This window comes from Grammomys surdaster, unplaced genomic scaffold (genome assembly GCF_004785775.1).
Source record: "Grammomys surdaster isolate TR1022 unplaced genomic scaffold, NIH_TR_1.0 126391, whole genome shotgun sequence".
Classification (NCBI taxonomy): domain Eukaryota; kingdom Metazoa; phylum Chordata; class Mammalia; order Rodentia; family Muridae; genus Grammomys; species Grammomys surdaster.
Genome location: NW_021621185.1, coordinates 12,707,881 through 12,725,057, shown reverse-complemented (window position 1 = coordinate 12,725,057; position 17,177 = coordinate 12,707,881). Strand labels below are relative to the sequence as shown.

Genomic DNA, 17,177 nt, shown 5'->3' with positions numbered 1-17,177 from the left:
CTTCTAACCCGTCTCACCAAAATGAGCCACTTGGACAATCTGCAGAAGTTTTGAGAATTTTCAAATATATATATTTCAGTAGTGTCACCAGGTACAATACTAAAACATACAAGAGCAGTATTAAATTACTTTCTATGAAATTGTAACAGCAAATAACTAAATAACAATGTATCCTGGATTTATTTGACATCTATCTTTCAAGTTTTTTGTTTCTTTTAATTTCTTATATTTTATGAAGGTTTCGCCTACATTTGTTTATGTATGTCTACCATGTAAATGTCTGCTGCCTGTGAGGGTCGAAAGAGCACATAGGTCTCTTAGAACTCGAGTTTTAGATGCTTGTGAGCTACCGTCAGGTGCTGGGAACTGAACCCAGGTTCTCAACAATCGCACCATTTTCTCTTAGCTGCTGGGCCATCACTACAGGAGCTCATCTGAAAGTCTTAGTGACGCCTTACTTATTGTATAGCAGAAAACCTAGGAAAGACATTTTACACAAAACCCTTTTTTTAATTAAGAACTTTTATTATTTCTTCCAAAATCCAACCCCCCCTCTCTCTCACGCACATGCACACACACACACACACACACACACACACACACACACGACACCAAGCAGTTTTATCTAAAGAGATTAGGATTACATATTAACAAAGGCTTGGTTACTTATTTATAAAGATGTGAAAATGACACTTTTCTCCCTCTTTTGTCTCTGAGAAAAATGTTGCAGGGACTAAGAGTAGAGCCATATCATAGTGTTACCAATTACTTTGGCAACTAATATGGGAAATCAAATGTGGAAAAATGTAAATTCCATAACCTTGTATCGAAAATGTAATGTAGAGTCTCTGGTGTCCAACAAAAGCCTAAGAAATAGATAGGAACAAAGTGCCTCCATGTTAGACACACACGGAAGGGGTCTCACATTTACTGGAATTTGGTGATGACTTCAGTACCTACTCCTATGACACCCTTCATTGAATAGGCATGTATGACAGCTGATACCAGGAAGGGCTCTACCTCCAAACTACATGGAAATCAATGTGAACCGTCAGGAGTCCTTTGTGCTCCTCTCTTCAAAACTCAGACATTTATACAGCAGGGAATAATTTATTTGACTGAGTTTCCAGATGTTCTTAAGCATAGCACCATCAAACAGTTCACCTCTGTTACGTGCTCTCCAAGATTGAGACATACATGCATTCTAACAACCCAAGCAGTACTTATTCTCCGTAGTACTGATCTGGAATACAGACTAAAATTCTTTAATCGTCAGTGATTTTATAATAATATGAGGAGATTTCAAACACAATTATGTTAGCATTCAGAGTTTGCAGCCCCATGGGAAGAGCAACAATACCAACCAACCAGAGCTCCCAGGGTTTAAACCACCAGCCTGGCAGCACATAGGGAAAGACCCATGGCTCCAGCTGTATATGTAGGCAAGGATGGCCTTGTCAGGCATAGGTGGGGGAGGAAGTCCTTGGTCCTGTGAAGGCTGGATGCCCCAGTGTGGGGGAATTTGAGGGTGGGGAGGTGGGAGTGGGGGGGCACATCCTCATAGAAGCAGGGGGAGGGGAATGGGATATGGAGTTTCTGGGTTGGGGGGAAAATGGGGAAAGGGGATAACATCTGAAATGTAACTAAAATATCTGATAAAAATTAATTTAAATAAATAAATAAATGAAATTTAAAAAAAAAAGAAAAGAAAATCAAAAGGGGCCAGGGAAGAGGGAGATGTCCCCATATACCAGAAAACAAAAGATTCTGCATATTTTCTCATCCTTTTATTATTGTCCAACATCTTTTTACTTATATTTTACACATTTTCCCTTTATGTATATGTCTGCTATTAAAGTCTATGAACTGAGAGAGAGAGAGAGAGAGAGAGAGAGAGAGAGAGAGAGAGAGAGAGAGAGAGAGAGAGAAAGAACCCTCTAGTGTGCCTGTGGGATTGCCTTATGTTCTTTGTACAGTCCTGTTTAGAACGTTGTTGTTTGCTTACCACATTGATGGCCCTTGCTCTGGGTAATGAGGTCATTTTCTGAGTGATAGGACACATGTGAAAACATTCAGCACCACCTCATTTGCAGTTGCAGGATAAATCCATTAAAGCACTGGGCCAAAGTATAAACAAATTCCTGCATAGCATTTAGAAACTTCTATAGACTGTCTTTCTTTCTACAGGCTGCAAATAGAATATGTGCAGGTTCCTATATTTCAAACATAATTTCATGGTTTTGGTTTAGTTTGTGTGGTAGATGCTTTCTAAAAAGAGTTCAAACATGTTTTCCAAAATAATAAAAAATAATTAAAGCTTTACAGATGTTTCTCCTCAGACTGTACCAAAGGAGTTTGAGCTATGTGTTCTGAGTTATTTAAGTTTCCCATTAAACATTATGTAAGCAGCTGTATTTCAGGTGACTAGTGAATGATCAAAGGCTCTACTCTGAAGTAAGACTGTGATCGGGAATTACTGAAGACCCTGTAGTCATAGGATCTCCTGTTCCCCTCTGCGCAACAACTAAATGATGTGCCAGCTTCTGGGCCTGTCCCTGTCCCTGTCCCTGTCCCTGTCCCTGTCCCTGTCCCTGTGTCTGTCCCTGTAGGCTCTCTTGAATCATATTCACATCTTTCCACACCTAGATGTGCATGTGTTCAGGGAATCTCAGCTTAGGTCAGCCCACGTGTGTAGCAAGCCTATCCTCTGGTCTGTCTCCCAACCATGTAATTGTCCTTTGTTTATATAATCAGTGGTAGACGTAATTTAAAAAAGAAAAAAAATTTTAAAAAATCAAGGTACTGCTTGCTAAAAATATGAAGGAGAAAGTTACTATTAATCCATTTGTTTTTAGTGAAATGAGCTTCAATTTATTTTGTGATTATAGAAGGGATACATAGTCATTCCAAACAATCAGAAAACATAGACAGCAAGGATGAGCTGGGAGCCCCTAGTGTCGTCCACATGGAGATGAGCAGCACTACCAATACAGCAGCTCTGTATCTCTCAGTACTTTTCTGGTCTCTGTTTGGTTTACAAAACTAGGCTCGCAGTGTGTATCATACAACCTGCTATTAGATACAAATACATGGAAAATTTTCTCTTAGATAGATTATTTCAACATAATTTGAAACTCCAGTCTTCAATATAAACCTGTTAGCCTTATATTGTATTTTATCAGAATTCCTTCAGAATCTCTGAACTATTTTGACTTCATGACTACTGGCTGCTTTGTACTTTTTTGTAATATATTTCATTTTGCTTATAGCTAAATCATTTTTTAAGCAGTTATTATCCCATTGTTTAACCATTTATGTTCATTAATGAACTCATTTGTGTGAATTTGGATGTGTATATGCTTGTGTGTGTGTGTGTGTGTGTGCGCGCGTGTGTGTGTGTGTGTACTGTGAAAGTGTCTCCGTGTGTTACCTAGGCTGGCATTGATCTTCTTGTGTCACTTTCTCTATAGTTCAGGTCTGTCATTCCTTTTTGCTTTCTCACATATTTATCCGTCATTGAATTTTACCATTTATCATTACCTATTCATAACTTCAGCTAATTTGCAATTGAGATATTTATTTCCTATTGCTTTGGAGCTTCTAATATCCTAACTTTTAATATTTTTCCCAGCTTATCATCTCCATTTTAGTTATTAAATTTATACTTTTGATGTTTTCATGTCTTAAGCATTTTAATAGACAAGACAGATAAATAGTGGTGGATAATAGATAGATAGATAGATAGATAGATAGATAGATAGATAGATAGATAGCTTTATGTTATTTACCTGTGCACAGTTCATAGATTAGAAAACTCAGTTCTAGATAAGTTAGATTATTTGCTCAAAAAAAGTAATTCCCAGTTCTGTGTCCTAGGATAGATTCATCCTATTCCAAGAACCATCCGTTCGGTTGCTATTACACTGCTGTGATAATTTGGGTTTGATTCCTCATTGGCAGCTACTATATTAAACATCTTAATTGGACATTTAATGTATTTAATTTTCACTGTACCTTTGTTAATTACTACTACATTTTCAGAAGTGTTTGTAAAATAACTGAATGAAGTTGAATTTTAATGTGGTTCAATTGCTTGCTTAAAACCACTGTCTTAACACAATAGAGACATAATTACAAGCTCTGCAAATTCAGAGATTGGGTTAATAATACCCATTTATCTTCAAGATCGGTAAGGGTAGAAAGCACTGGGCAGAATAAAGAGTATTATCTACTATTACTTTTATTAAGACACTGTCTTACCAGGTCTTTAAGCTGAATTATGTGTATCTTTTCCTGGAAAACCATCTGTAATTATGAAATGCTTAGACCTTGAATAATTCCTTTTCTTATACTTTCTATGGAAATTAGAATTATCTAGACCTCTTTCTGTTTACTCAGCAAATATTTTCCCTCTTTTTACTAATGAATGAAGTGTAATGTTGAATGAAAACAACTTATTGTAAAGCTATCCTTTTTTAACTATAAAATTGCTGCATATGTGCAGACATATACATATATACATGAATAGACAGAGCAGAAATTTCATGTGACAGTATCAAATGTCCTTCCTATTCTCTATTTGTATTCGATTCCTAAAGTTTCTAGTACTGTATGGCTTTTTGAAGTCGTAGCTCAAACTGTTTGAAATATTTACATATATGAATATGAAATATTTATATATATGGAGAATATTAGAAAGGAATGTCTGATTCTTGCAATTTGGTGTTTCTAAAATTTAAACTTTTTAGTGTCAGATGAGAAACATACAATTGAATTGATATATATTTTCTTTGGTCATCAAAACAAACTTCTTTTATTATACAACTTTAATTTTATCATAATGTTTATGTTAGTTGCAAAGTAAACACCGAGGTGGTTTTAAAACAAGGTAGTTTTTATTAGCTTCCCCATGTGTTTACCTAGCTGTTGAGACTGTAGCTCTCACTTTCTCTTTACATGCTTTGATTAATAGCCTGCTGGACTTGTGCCAGGGTACACTGATTATGGTCAGGTCACTTCAGTGATGATTTATTGATTGTGCTTACAACTCCAATAAGTAAAATTGGTCACATGCATTATTATGCATGTGCCAATAACATCAGGAATTACATTGTAAAATAACCTTGTCCTGAAAGATTTTTTTAACAGTCTAAGTGGTCAAGAAGGACAAAGAATTCATATATTTTAAATAGTGTGCAGTATTAAGCACAGCATTTTTAAAGGGGAGCCATGAAATTATCAGGAAATTAGTCTTATAAGTGCATGTGTTTTAATTTCTAATTTAATGAAACCTGAAAATAATATACTTCAATTGAACTTCAAATTTATTTTTAAATATTTTATTTATATAAATAATATAATGTATTATAAATATTGAAATAAAATTTAGAGTAAAATAAATACTATGGAAATTAAAATAAATTTTAATTTTATACCTTTCTCTTAGAACAATCCCTACCTAAAGTCTTTTCCATTCCACCAAGCTAATGCATTAAGTTCAAATTGAAAATTATTGACAGATTTGGGTGTATTTTAAAATAAACTCAATAGGGATATGTGTGCATCTTTCTGAGTTTCAAGTAAGATGTTTCTGTGTTTGATATGTTTCTATGATTGAACAACTTTATACCTAAAATTTCTATAAACTATATATTTGGTTTGATAATAATCATTATTTCAAATATTTTTAATCACACAACAAAAATAGGGTAATTAATTTTAAATCCTTGTGATCCCTATGTAATAGATATATTTATCAGGAGAAATAACCCCTGCTTACACTTTATTATTAGATATTGAAAATTCTTAGTTTCAGTAAAATAATATTTATTCAATATTATCCAAAATTAAAATACACTTTCATTATTTAATGTGCCATAGGCGATAAGTAGATGATATTCATATATATCTATATAATATTTATTAAAAACTGCCTTTTAAATTTATGTAACTAAATTATATATAAATATATAATAATATATTTTTATAATTATGTATATATTGTGTTATATATAAGTTATAATATGCAAGTTATAATATATATTTATAAAATGCAATTTATATATATATATATATATATATATGTATATGTATATGTATATGTATATGTATATGTATATGTATGTATATATCAAATGCCATGCATACTTCTGAATGTATGAAGTCCTGAAGAGAGAGCTCGAATTCTCTTTGGAGAACTGTGGAATAAGGAGATGTGATCAGCTTGGAAGCCCAAGCACACTGAGCTGAGTCTGGCTTTGAAGATGATGAATGTGTTTCTAAAGGCATTATAAATAAAAATGTACATGCTTGTAAGTGTATGGGATCCTAGCATTTCTCTTCATAATTGATCGTCTTTGTAACCCTGATGCATCTTGATGTTTTAGCAGATTCCATGGCTGCTAACCTCGAAGCTATATTTCATTTTTATATTTAAATATGGTTTGTTTTGTTTTTAAATGTGTTACTATGTAATCCAGCCTTTATACAATTGACTACCTTTCTCAGTTTCATTGCTACGAAGGTGTAACCATGTGTCAAAATCAGAGCTAACTGGACACAGAGGGAAATGGTGCGTCCTTCAAATGATCAATAAACTCCATGTCTTTCCCTCATCTATAGCCATATTAGAGATTTATTGTAAGGTACTTATCCCAGGAAAAGGCAAACCAGCAAGGAAAGAGAAATCATCCTCCAGTGAAACTTTCATGCATTATCTACTGTTGAACCTCCTTTAGAGGGACTGTAGTTATTGAGTGCAGGCTTACACTGAGTCTGTTGCCCTAATTAAGAGTGAAGCTATCCAGAAGAAAATACATGGAATTAGAGCACCAAAACCCAAGTCATGTTGCAGATGGAATGAAATAAAAAGAGATATGTGATAGTATTATTTATTTAAAATTCTTCTATAAATACAAAAAAGAATATCAGAATGAACAATGCTTTAGGAAAATTTCTCCAAAGCAAACATTGGGTAGAGAGAAACTACTGATTGGCAGTGAAGCAAAAAAAAAAAAAATGCAGTAGTAGGGAACCAGAAAGAATGTAAAGAGAAGAAATATATATATTCGAATAACTAATCTTAAGGACTTCATACATTCAGTATAGATAGATAGATAGATAGATAGATAGATAGATAGATAGATAGATAGATGACTGCGAATTTATAGAAAGACAATGGTACAGAATATTTTTGTCTCCATACAGCAAAAGACTGTGATACATCATCTGTTGCTGAAAGGAATTTGGTAGACAAGATCTTTCCTAAAGGAAATTAGAAATCTCTGCAAGCATGCCCACTTTGGCAGCACATATTAAAAATTGAAATGATAGAAAGGAGATTATGGCCCCCCTCACGGATGCCATACAAATTCATGAACAATTCTACATTTTCACACTGGGAATAAATAATCACAGAGGAATTAATCAATAGGGGAATAAAACACACCACAACAAGTAAGTAATAGGAATGAATAAACCCTGCAATCTCTGTTCCAAATGAAAAGATAGAATAAGAGATGAGATTGGAATACAGGATCCATTTATCCAGTGCATCAGCAACAACAAAACAAAACCACACTTTACCAGCAAGGACAAAGTCACCATACGGTTAAAGAATTGAGAAAGGCATTCCAAGCAAATAGAACCAAGAAGAAATCAGGAAGAACTATTATAATAGCTGACAAAATAGACTCAAGCCAAAACTATTAAGAAGAGATAGGGAAGGACAGTAGGAAGCATGAAACTTCTTTCTATATGTGATAAGTTAGCAATTTTCTTTACTCATATAAGTATAATTGCAAGAAATTATAAGGTATAGAAACTTTAAAACAAAATATTTTCAGTGATCTTATGAAAAATAGCATTTAAACTTAAAAGAAAAATAGAGCATATTTTAGCTTTTTTAAAAAGCTGGCAGTAGGAATTGATTTATTATCCACAGAGCTGTTTAACAAATGCTCTTTTATGATCTTGTCTTGTGCCAGTTGGGCAAATTGGCATCAAGCTCCTAACTAAAAGGTTAAGAGAAAAACAGAGGTTTGACATCACCTCGCCCCACCTAATGACTTCACTTTCCATTTGATTTACTGTTGTCTGGCTGTTACTCCATTGAATAAGAGAAAATTTTGTAGTTAGCCAGAGTAAACCTGCCTACTGTGTTTCCTCTAAATATGCAGTTTAACAACAGTGCATTTGATCTGGAAAACTTGTCAAGTTAGTTTTTGTTATGCATAGAACTTGTGAAGTGTGACCAGAGTAAGATAGTATTTTCTTTTCCTTTACTACACATGTGATGGTATCCGTCTTACTCTATCCATGGTGCAATACTAAAATGCAATATAGCCTGTTGTTGGGCTCTGGCATGGGCGTAGGTCCTGTAGGTTGAATTGTGGGTCCCATGGGGGCTAACCCAAGGGGCTGGGGTTGTGGGACATAGGGCTGTAGGAAGCTGTAGAATTCTGTTCAGTGGGTGGAGGGAACACAGTCCAGGCTCCCATAGGAGCCAGAGCTCTTGAGTTGGGGATTCCAGGGCCAAGAGGCAGCCTGGAATCTACTGGTCTCAGGCCCTTGGGTTCCCAGGCACCGCTAAGGAGCTGTGGAAAGGCCTGGGTGGGGGGTGTAGGGGCTGGATCGACCTGCAGACGAAGCGGGGAGGGGGAAGGATGAGTTCTGGCTGCATCCAGCTGGAATGATACTCTTGGTTGCAGCGACTCACTTGGCTGGGTCTCGCGGCTGGAGCATAGAGAGTTTATTGTCGGGAGATTATACTGTGGCTCTTTAGTTGAAGACCTTTTCCACAGTTCCCAACGGCGGGTACCAAAGAAGAGAGATAGTACATGGTCTTAAGTTATGCTCTTAAGACATTTATTGTCATGGCAGAAAATGGATGAAGCCATACCCCTGGTATTCTCAGGGTGGGCCTTTGGTTAAATACCTTTTGCAAGGAGGAGGGTCTGGGAAGGAATGCTTAGTTAGCTAAGCCCACTGGCCTTAGGTATCTCATGAATATGGAGCTCTGTCTTGAAGCTATGTGGCCTGTAGTCACGCCCTGTACCTGTGCTCCTGTGCTATGTGACTAATGGTGACAAACCTCTCTGTGGGAGGGACTGTAGCTGTGTGAAAGGAGCCATGGGCCCAGGAGCAAGGCCAAACTCCTACCGTCCCTAAGGGCCTCCGAGTTTCAAAGCCAGTGCTTAACCAGGGCTTCTCACAGCCCCACAGTGTTTAATATATTTGTTAAGGTTATTTATTTCGCACAGTTCTTTGTCGGTGAATTCCATGATGAAGGTACGGTCTAAGATTCATTATTAAATGGGGGCCTTCTTCCTGCACAGTCACCTGCTATGCTGACTGGTTTTATATCATCAAGACATAAGTAAGGAGAGAACCTCAACTGAGAAAATACCTCCATAATATTGTTCTGTAGGCAAGCCTTAGGGCGTTTTATTAATTAGTGATCTATTGGGGGGGGGGATAGCCCAGTCCATTGTAGGTGGTGCCATTCCTAGGCTAAATGCCCTGGGTTCTTTAAGTAAACAGGCTGAGTAGCTGTGTGGAGCAAACCAGTAAGCAGCATTTCTCCATGGCCTCCACATCAGGACTTGCCCCCAGGTCCTGCTCTGACTTCCTTAGATGATGAACAGTCATAGGACATGTGAGCCCATTTCCTCTCAACTTTCTTTGGTCATGGTGTTTCAGCACAGCAATGGTTACCCTAAAACTCTTGGTAAATGAGATCAGTGCTAAACCTGACATGGTTGAAAGCAGAAAAGTGAAAGGAAGTCTAGAGTATTCCTTCCAGCTTTTTTATAAGACACTAATGTGTCCATATAGCAGACTGTAATGATCTAGTCACTCTCATGAGGCTCTACCTATTACTGCCCCACATTGGAAATACAGATTTCTGGCAGGAATTCTGAAGAGCAACATCATTCAAGCCATTGTCATATGTCTCTCTTTTGAGTAGTTGTAAGTTAGATACAACATTTGCTTACCAAAGCACAGTTTGAAGGGCCTTCTTCAGCATTCTGTCACCATGCAGTGTGTTTTTTTTCCTTAGAGCTTATTTTAATACATTATTTACCTGAACTATATAACTTTTCATGTTTTTACAGAATCATCCAGGCACCTGATACATTATACAATGTTCTCCTTAAAAAGACATCTCTAACTTTGCTCAGAGATGAACATATATAATCACAAATTTTAAGCCAGCCTGGACTATATAGGAAAATAATCATGGATGGATATATATATATATATATATATATATATATATATATATATGGCAGAAGAAATCAAAATACTGAGATAAAACTAAAATACCAGGCTTCAAGTTTAAATTGTGTCACATATCTCACCTTGTACCTTGTTTAACTTCTTCCAAACCTGTGTCTTTCTGTGCTCATCACTGTTTTGTGTTAAGTCCTTATATAGCTCCTTCCCAGATTTCCTATGTTGCAGACTCAACTAGTACTCTAGAATGTTAGTTTCAAACCTCTTAATGAGTCCTATGGTTTTCAAGATAAAGTTCAAATGCCTTAGCTAATACACAGAACCTTTCATAAGCTTGGCTTTGCCTAACTCTACTTTGGAAGTTGCAAAGTGGCAGGCCATTAGCAGAAAGTGCACATCTGTATTTAGCCTCATTTCCTTGTGTTTTCTTTAAAAGTTGGCATTGACATTTTAACTTTAAAAGGGGAGAATTCTGACCTCTTAAACGTAGAAGATTGTCCCCATATACAGTGGCAACTAACTATTCCAACTGTTTTCCTGAGAGCATATATTCACTTTTTTTACTTAAAGTCTTTTTACTTTTGGAGAAGATAGTTATCTTTTTTACTTAAAGTCATTAATTGTGTCTTTGTTTGTGTGTGTGGGGGGCACATGCCACAGTATACATGAGCAGTTCAGAGGCCAACTTGAGAGACACAAGTTTTCTCTGCTCACCGTGTAGGTCCTGGAGATCAAACCCAGACTACCAGGTCTGGGCAGAAACACCCTTATTCAATAAGCCATATTGCTGTTCTTCAATCTTTAATTTTCTGTAAATTTCATTCACAAGTTTCATACATTTGTATAACTTTGGGCATTTGAGTTGGCATCTCTTTCTAGTGTCTTTATGAACCATGTTTAAATGATCGTCATCTGTAGCACTGGACTACAGCAAGTTCCTCCAATGGCAGATGATCATTTCTGCTTGAGACTTCCTCTTGCTTTTCCAGGTCTGTGTCACACTGGCCCATGTCCTTTCCTCAAACTGTAGGATAAGCACCACATTCTTCAGAAACTCCTTCAACCTCCTTTCTATCTACTGGCCTCTGAGACCATTACATCTGCCACAAGTGTTCTGTAGCTTTTGATGTTTTCTTATTTTCCTTGTAGTTGATACAGTTTTTTAAAAAGAAAAACACTATACTTGCAGTGTCTCTTTCCATCATAGACTTTGCCTCTTTTAGCAGAACAGTAACTTACAGTTTGCCACATCTAAATTATGGGTTTATAACCTGCTGAAGTTAGAAAATTTTTGTAACTGAATATTGTAAACTGTAGAGAACATTGAAAATTAGTTAGTTTCACACACTAATAACCAAGATCTCATAAGCAAGCATTCTTTTACTGTACTGAAGGTAGACCTAGGATCTTGAGATTTCTCTGCTTTTTCTTCTATCCTCCCAATGTGTGTAATGGGTTGTCATAATTCCCCCTTCTTCTATTTCTGTATTATCTATTTGGAGAATCCTTAATAATTTCTTAATTTTTTTAATGATTTGCACTGTCATTCTCCAGAATTTGTCTCTTTAGAAAAATTATCAAAAATTAGAGCAATAAACTATGTGTAAATACATTTTAATGTGTGACTCTGTTTTCTGTGAAGACTGCTCTTTGAGTCTGTTTTCTGATTGATTTGATTTCTGTTTCCTAATCTACTTTATTTTATTGATTCATTAGACATGTAAATGTACTCAGGTTTGTAATTTGAATGTGAAATAAGTTGGCTCATATTTGCCTACACTTTGCCATCAGAAAGGAAGACATGAGATACATGTTCCATGGACCCACCCTCCGTCACAGACATAAATGAATTCGTGAAGCACTCTGTCTGTCCTGTAATTCAGAATCTTAAATCATCTCATCCTTCTCCCCACCCCAGTGCGAGTCAGATCTTTCTCATGATTCTTTTTTAGATTAATATTGAAATATGAAAATTGATATCCAATTAGATTTGGAGAGCCAGAGAAATAGTAAGGTGCTATGGTTCAAAACAGGAAAATAAGAAGTGCAAGCAGTTCAAACAAACACATGGGGACTTTTAAGACAGAGTGATACAGTTAAGCATTGAGGATTCTATTCATGAACAAGCTTTGAGAAGAGGGATTTTATGGATCATTTATTCATTTCATATTCAATTGTTATGCTAATAAGTGGAATCAATAATGCCTGGTAAGATATGTAATAAACTTTATCACAGTTATGTCCTAATTCAGGAAAAAAAGTATATTCCCATTCTCCATTGAGAATCTTAATAGTGTAGCATACTAACGTAGAAGCCCTTCAATCTTGTATCTGTAGAGAACACAGTACCTGAAAGTATTACAGTTTAGTTTACCTAACTTGACCCTCCAGACATCACATGTAGGAGATTCAGATTTAATTTCTTAACCTTAAAATGTTTTCTATCCAAATATGTTTTAATCAAATCTACCACAGAGCCTTTGCCTAGCCTTTCCTCTATTCCCTTCCTAACTTCATGTGCTAGTTTCTGCTAGATCCATTAAGTCTAGGTAGGGGTGCCTTTATGTACATGGGGGTAGGACCATCTATGAAGCAGAAGCAGCCTTCAGAGGCTGCAGCCCTGAAGAAAAACCTGACTTTCTCACCACAGATGCCATCAGTCAGCAATAGCAGAAGTGAGCTTCATACCTCTCTGCAGGTGTTTTGATTGGCGTGAACTTACACATGTAGTCCCCACTATCACTGTGCAGTGCAACAGCCTGGACGTGTCCTTGTTGACCACCAGCCCTTGAAATCAAACAAAGAATCTTATATGTGTAAAAACGATGTTGGATTTATAAATGGTACATTTGATAACCAGACTCTAAAACCAAATACTTTTTCGTGAATTAAAATTCAGAAATGCACAGGTAGGGTCTAGCACAACAATGCCATGGAGGAATAGGCAGGGCAAATGAGTAAATCATGGCTTTTGTGAAAATAAACATGGATCATTATACTGTTTTTGGAGTCTCTCTATCATCTTTTTCATGGCTTGTTTTGACTTGCTATGTTGTATAAACAAAGGAATTAAAAGTAAGCCTCTTTCCAGAACAATTCTGATTTGTTCGTAGTTTTGTAAAATACCCAGCCAAAAAATTAAAATGGCTGTGGTACAATATTGTGCAACAAATTAATATGAATCAAAGGGGGTTGTTGGTTTCATTACAATAGCCTTGATAAATTAAAAGTAATAAATTCAGTTGGAATCCAGGCTTACAATCAGAAAACTGTTCTTATAATTCTAAGTAGTATTTTTTTCCTGTTCTCATCGGTATTTCCTCTGGGTTTATTCATAGGGGCGGAGGCATGGTCTGTGACTCCCTCCTCTGTTACTCCACCCTCCTGCAATGTGGCAACTAACTTCCAAAACTGAAAACATGATGTTTCATAGGAGTTTGTTATTCAGTTTCCAAAATTCACTTGACATTAGTCTGAGATATCCATGCCCTTTGGCATGTGTTCATTCAGGAAAGCTAGACCGTTTAGTACTTAATTCCTGTAAGATAATATCTGTAGCTGGTGATGTATGGGAGATGGAATAATTTGATGAGTCTCTGGACAAAATCAAAGTGACTCTCTCGGGACCAATAGACTAGGAATTGGTCTGTCTGCATGAATTTCAGTTTCCTTTCTCATCAACTTTGTGTCTAAAAATTTCTGAATGAAGCTCCCTATTAGGCTTGCCTACTGACTTTCCTGGCTTAATGTTTTGTTTTTCTGTCTGATAGCTTGCCATCTTCTTTTTATAACCAAAGACACTAAGAATGGTCTCCTCTTGCTAGTGGCTTTTGCTGTGATGGTCCAAGACATACATTTTACTTTTTTTCTTACTTACTCTGGTTTTGTTTTGCATTTTGTTTTGTTTTGTTTTTCAAGACAAGGTTTTTCTGTGTAGCCCTGGCTTTCCAGGAATATGCTGTATAGACCAGGCTAGTACCAAACACAGAGATCTGCCTGCATCTGCCTTCTGTGTGCTGGGATTAAAGTCCTGCACCACATCACGTGGCCATGATATTAGTTTTATAAAACATAGAAGCTTTATATTTGTTATAACCAATGTAGTGATAGCAATAAGTGCAGTCACTATTTAGGCCCGCTGTGTTCCCCTCATGCTGTGGCCATCAGACTTAGCTCTGCATACTGTCAGTTCATTCTCAGTAGTGGTGTTTGCAATAAACTAAGCAGACCATGATTAAGACACTAAAGGATAGTTGACAATAGTTTTCCTGCTTTAGAAATCTAGATTAAACTTCAGATATTGACATTTTACAATATTTTTAGTCATCTAAATGCTTTATCCAGGTGGTTCTGAAAAGTTGAGTGATACTGGCCTTTGCTCTTTAATAACAAAGATATCAACACATAGTCACAAATTACAAAAGTGAAATAGGTTTTTATTCAGTCAAAGTCATGGTTTAATTAACATGCACATATGAATATGAGTTTAGAACAAAAAACAGAAAACAAAACAAAAATCAAAACCCTCTGTTACCTATTATCTATTTTGACTTGGCTTAATTCATATCACTAAATTTTATATTCCTCTATTAAAGGAAATGAGATGACTTCTCTAATAATTGTTTTATTTTTGAATTGAATTTAAAAAGTTGATATATAACATAGCATAGTTATTGCCTCAAAATGGCTTTTTCTCTGGACAATGAAGTGATTGAGGATGTAAAGGAGCTTGTCACGAAGCCTACTACCATCTGACATCCCGTCCCTAGAACCAACATCCTGGAAGGAGAGAACCAATCCCTGACAAGGGTGCTCAGTCCTCTACAAGTACACGGTGACATGGATGCACTTCTTTGCCCCACCCACACAAAAAAACAAAAGGTACAAATGTAGCTTTTTTAATTACCATTTTCTGTTCTTAATGTTATTTTAAAAAAGTTGTATAGTGATTTGATATTAGACATTAAAATGATTTTTTTTGTGATTAGAAATATTGCAGTTTGGGTTAAAGTTTGGATATTCACATTTAAGTTGTTGATACATTTAATATGTCTTATGTATCTTAAAACACTATTTAAAGATTATTTAAAACTTATTTTAGTTGATTGCATAAATAAAGCTAGTATCATAATTTATTGTTTTGGATTTTTGATATAAAAATATGTTTTATACACTAACTTTTTAGATGAGATGTGAAAATATTGTCAGTCATTATTATGACAGCACCAACACTCTCCTTGAATCTGGGTGCTAGAGATCTAAATCCCAATTTGGCATCAATCCAAAGCCTCAGGCAAAAAACAAATAGGAAACCGTGCCCTGTTCAGGTTCTCTAAGTAAACAGATTCAGTAAAGTGGCTGTGCACATATGTACATCTGCACATACACAGTGTTTACCTTAAGGAACTGGTCCACATGCTTGTGTGTCTGGAGGTCTGAAATATGTGAGTCAGCTGTTCCCGTTGTTTCTTCTCTTGGGAAACTTGTACTTTTAGGGTTCTTAGCTGATTTGTTTTAACCTATATACTCAAGAAAATTCAGGTGAAGGGTGTCAGATTGCAGGTGACATCCCCATCTATAAAAAAGCTTCACAGCAAGATTTATTGTTGAACATCTTTGTAACTGTATGCTTCTCTAGAGGATCCCCCATAAAAATTACCATAGACTGTGAACAAGAAGCACATGACAAGATTGAGACAAGATAGAAAGTTGAGAACAGTGTGCAATGGACAACCATGACAGTCAGTACCAAGACAAAATCACAGAAACTAGACAGCTAAAAGTATTCAGTCACCAGATGTAAAGAGACGTAGCCAGCGGGAAAGGACTGCTGCAGTACGTGCATTGACCCTTGGTGCTCTAGATTGGCTATTGCTCGAGTGTGACATTCTGAATACTCTCCAGGCATAATGCCAGGGAGTAATGATCCAGATGTTCCACGACACTTTACTCATTCTCCTGTTACTGCTTAGCCATTCCCACAGGTCTAGTCAATATAGTCTTAGGTAGACAGAGACTGGAAAAGGATGAGTGGAAAGATCTGGGAGTATGATTAATATGATTCATTCATAACTTTTTTGGGATGGCATGGAAGAAAAGGAGACATTTGGTTCAGTGTAGTATCATTGGCTTATGTACATAGGTACGTGTATATGTAAATATGTACACACATAAATTTTTTTCTTGACTTAGAATCTCATGTATCCTAGGTTAGCCTCAAACTCACTGTTGAGCCAAGGATGAACAAAATGTATTCAACAATCCTCCTGCCTATGCCTCCTAAATATTGGGAATACAAGTGCATACCTCCGTGGCATTGTACAAAACTTAGGACTTTGTTCATATGTACACTCAACCTGCTGAGCTGCCATGGCACCCACAGATTATCCAAAGTGTTTTGGTAAAGAGTGAACAGTCCAAGATCCTTAGATACAAATGAAAGGATAGCACAGTTCTGTATGCTGTACTCTACAAATTCCAACTAGAAGGAGAAAAATAAGGACAAGTTAAATTATATTAATGGTGATGTTTGATTTTTTGTGATATGGCAGTTTATATAACATTTTAGAATTTGGAACAGTTTTCCTCATGTTATAAATTATACAGACAGGAAGTGCAGACAGACATCTAAGAGTGCCATCATATGTCCTCTTTGTATATTCTCATCCAGGCAGTAGCTCTGCTAGTTCATTTTCCTCACTGATTGAGTAAAAGTTAGCTTTCAATTTATTCAGCTTTTTCTTCCAAGGATAATCTGGGCCTCTTTACATCTCAGTAGAAAACTGTACTGGATTGAACATCTTCTTTATATGTTAAATGTATAACTTAACATTTTAATTGTATAACTAACATTTAATTCTATTTTTATAACTGAAAATGTAAAAAAAAAAACAAAACCCTGAGGTTCATGTGCATTTTACAGGATTACTTATAAAGTAGTT

The 17,177-nt window shown here is 36.0% G+C and overlaps 1 protein-coding gene across 4 annotated transcripts in view; it reads left to right on the top strand.

The window, feature by feature from the left end:
- Nucleotides 1-17,177, top strand: part of Xrcc4 (X-ray repair cross complementing 4) — a 191,379-nt gene that overhangs the window by 126,990 nt on the left and 47,212 nt on the right. For 3 of the 4 annotated variants that reach the window (XM_028760155.1, XM_028760156.1, XM_028760157.1), the window contains exon 8: nucleotides 15,006-15,117. The exons of the other annotated variant lie outside the window; for it this stretch is intronic. In XM_028760155.1, the coding sequence (XP_028615988.1) occupies nucleotides 15,006-15,117 (112 nt within the window). The remainder of the gene's footprint in view (nucleotides 1-15,005; nucleotides 15,118-17,177) is intronic. 4 annotated transcript variants of the gene reach the window in all.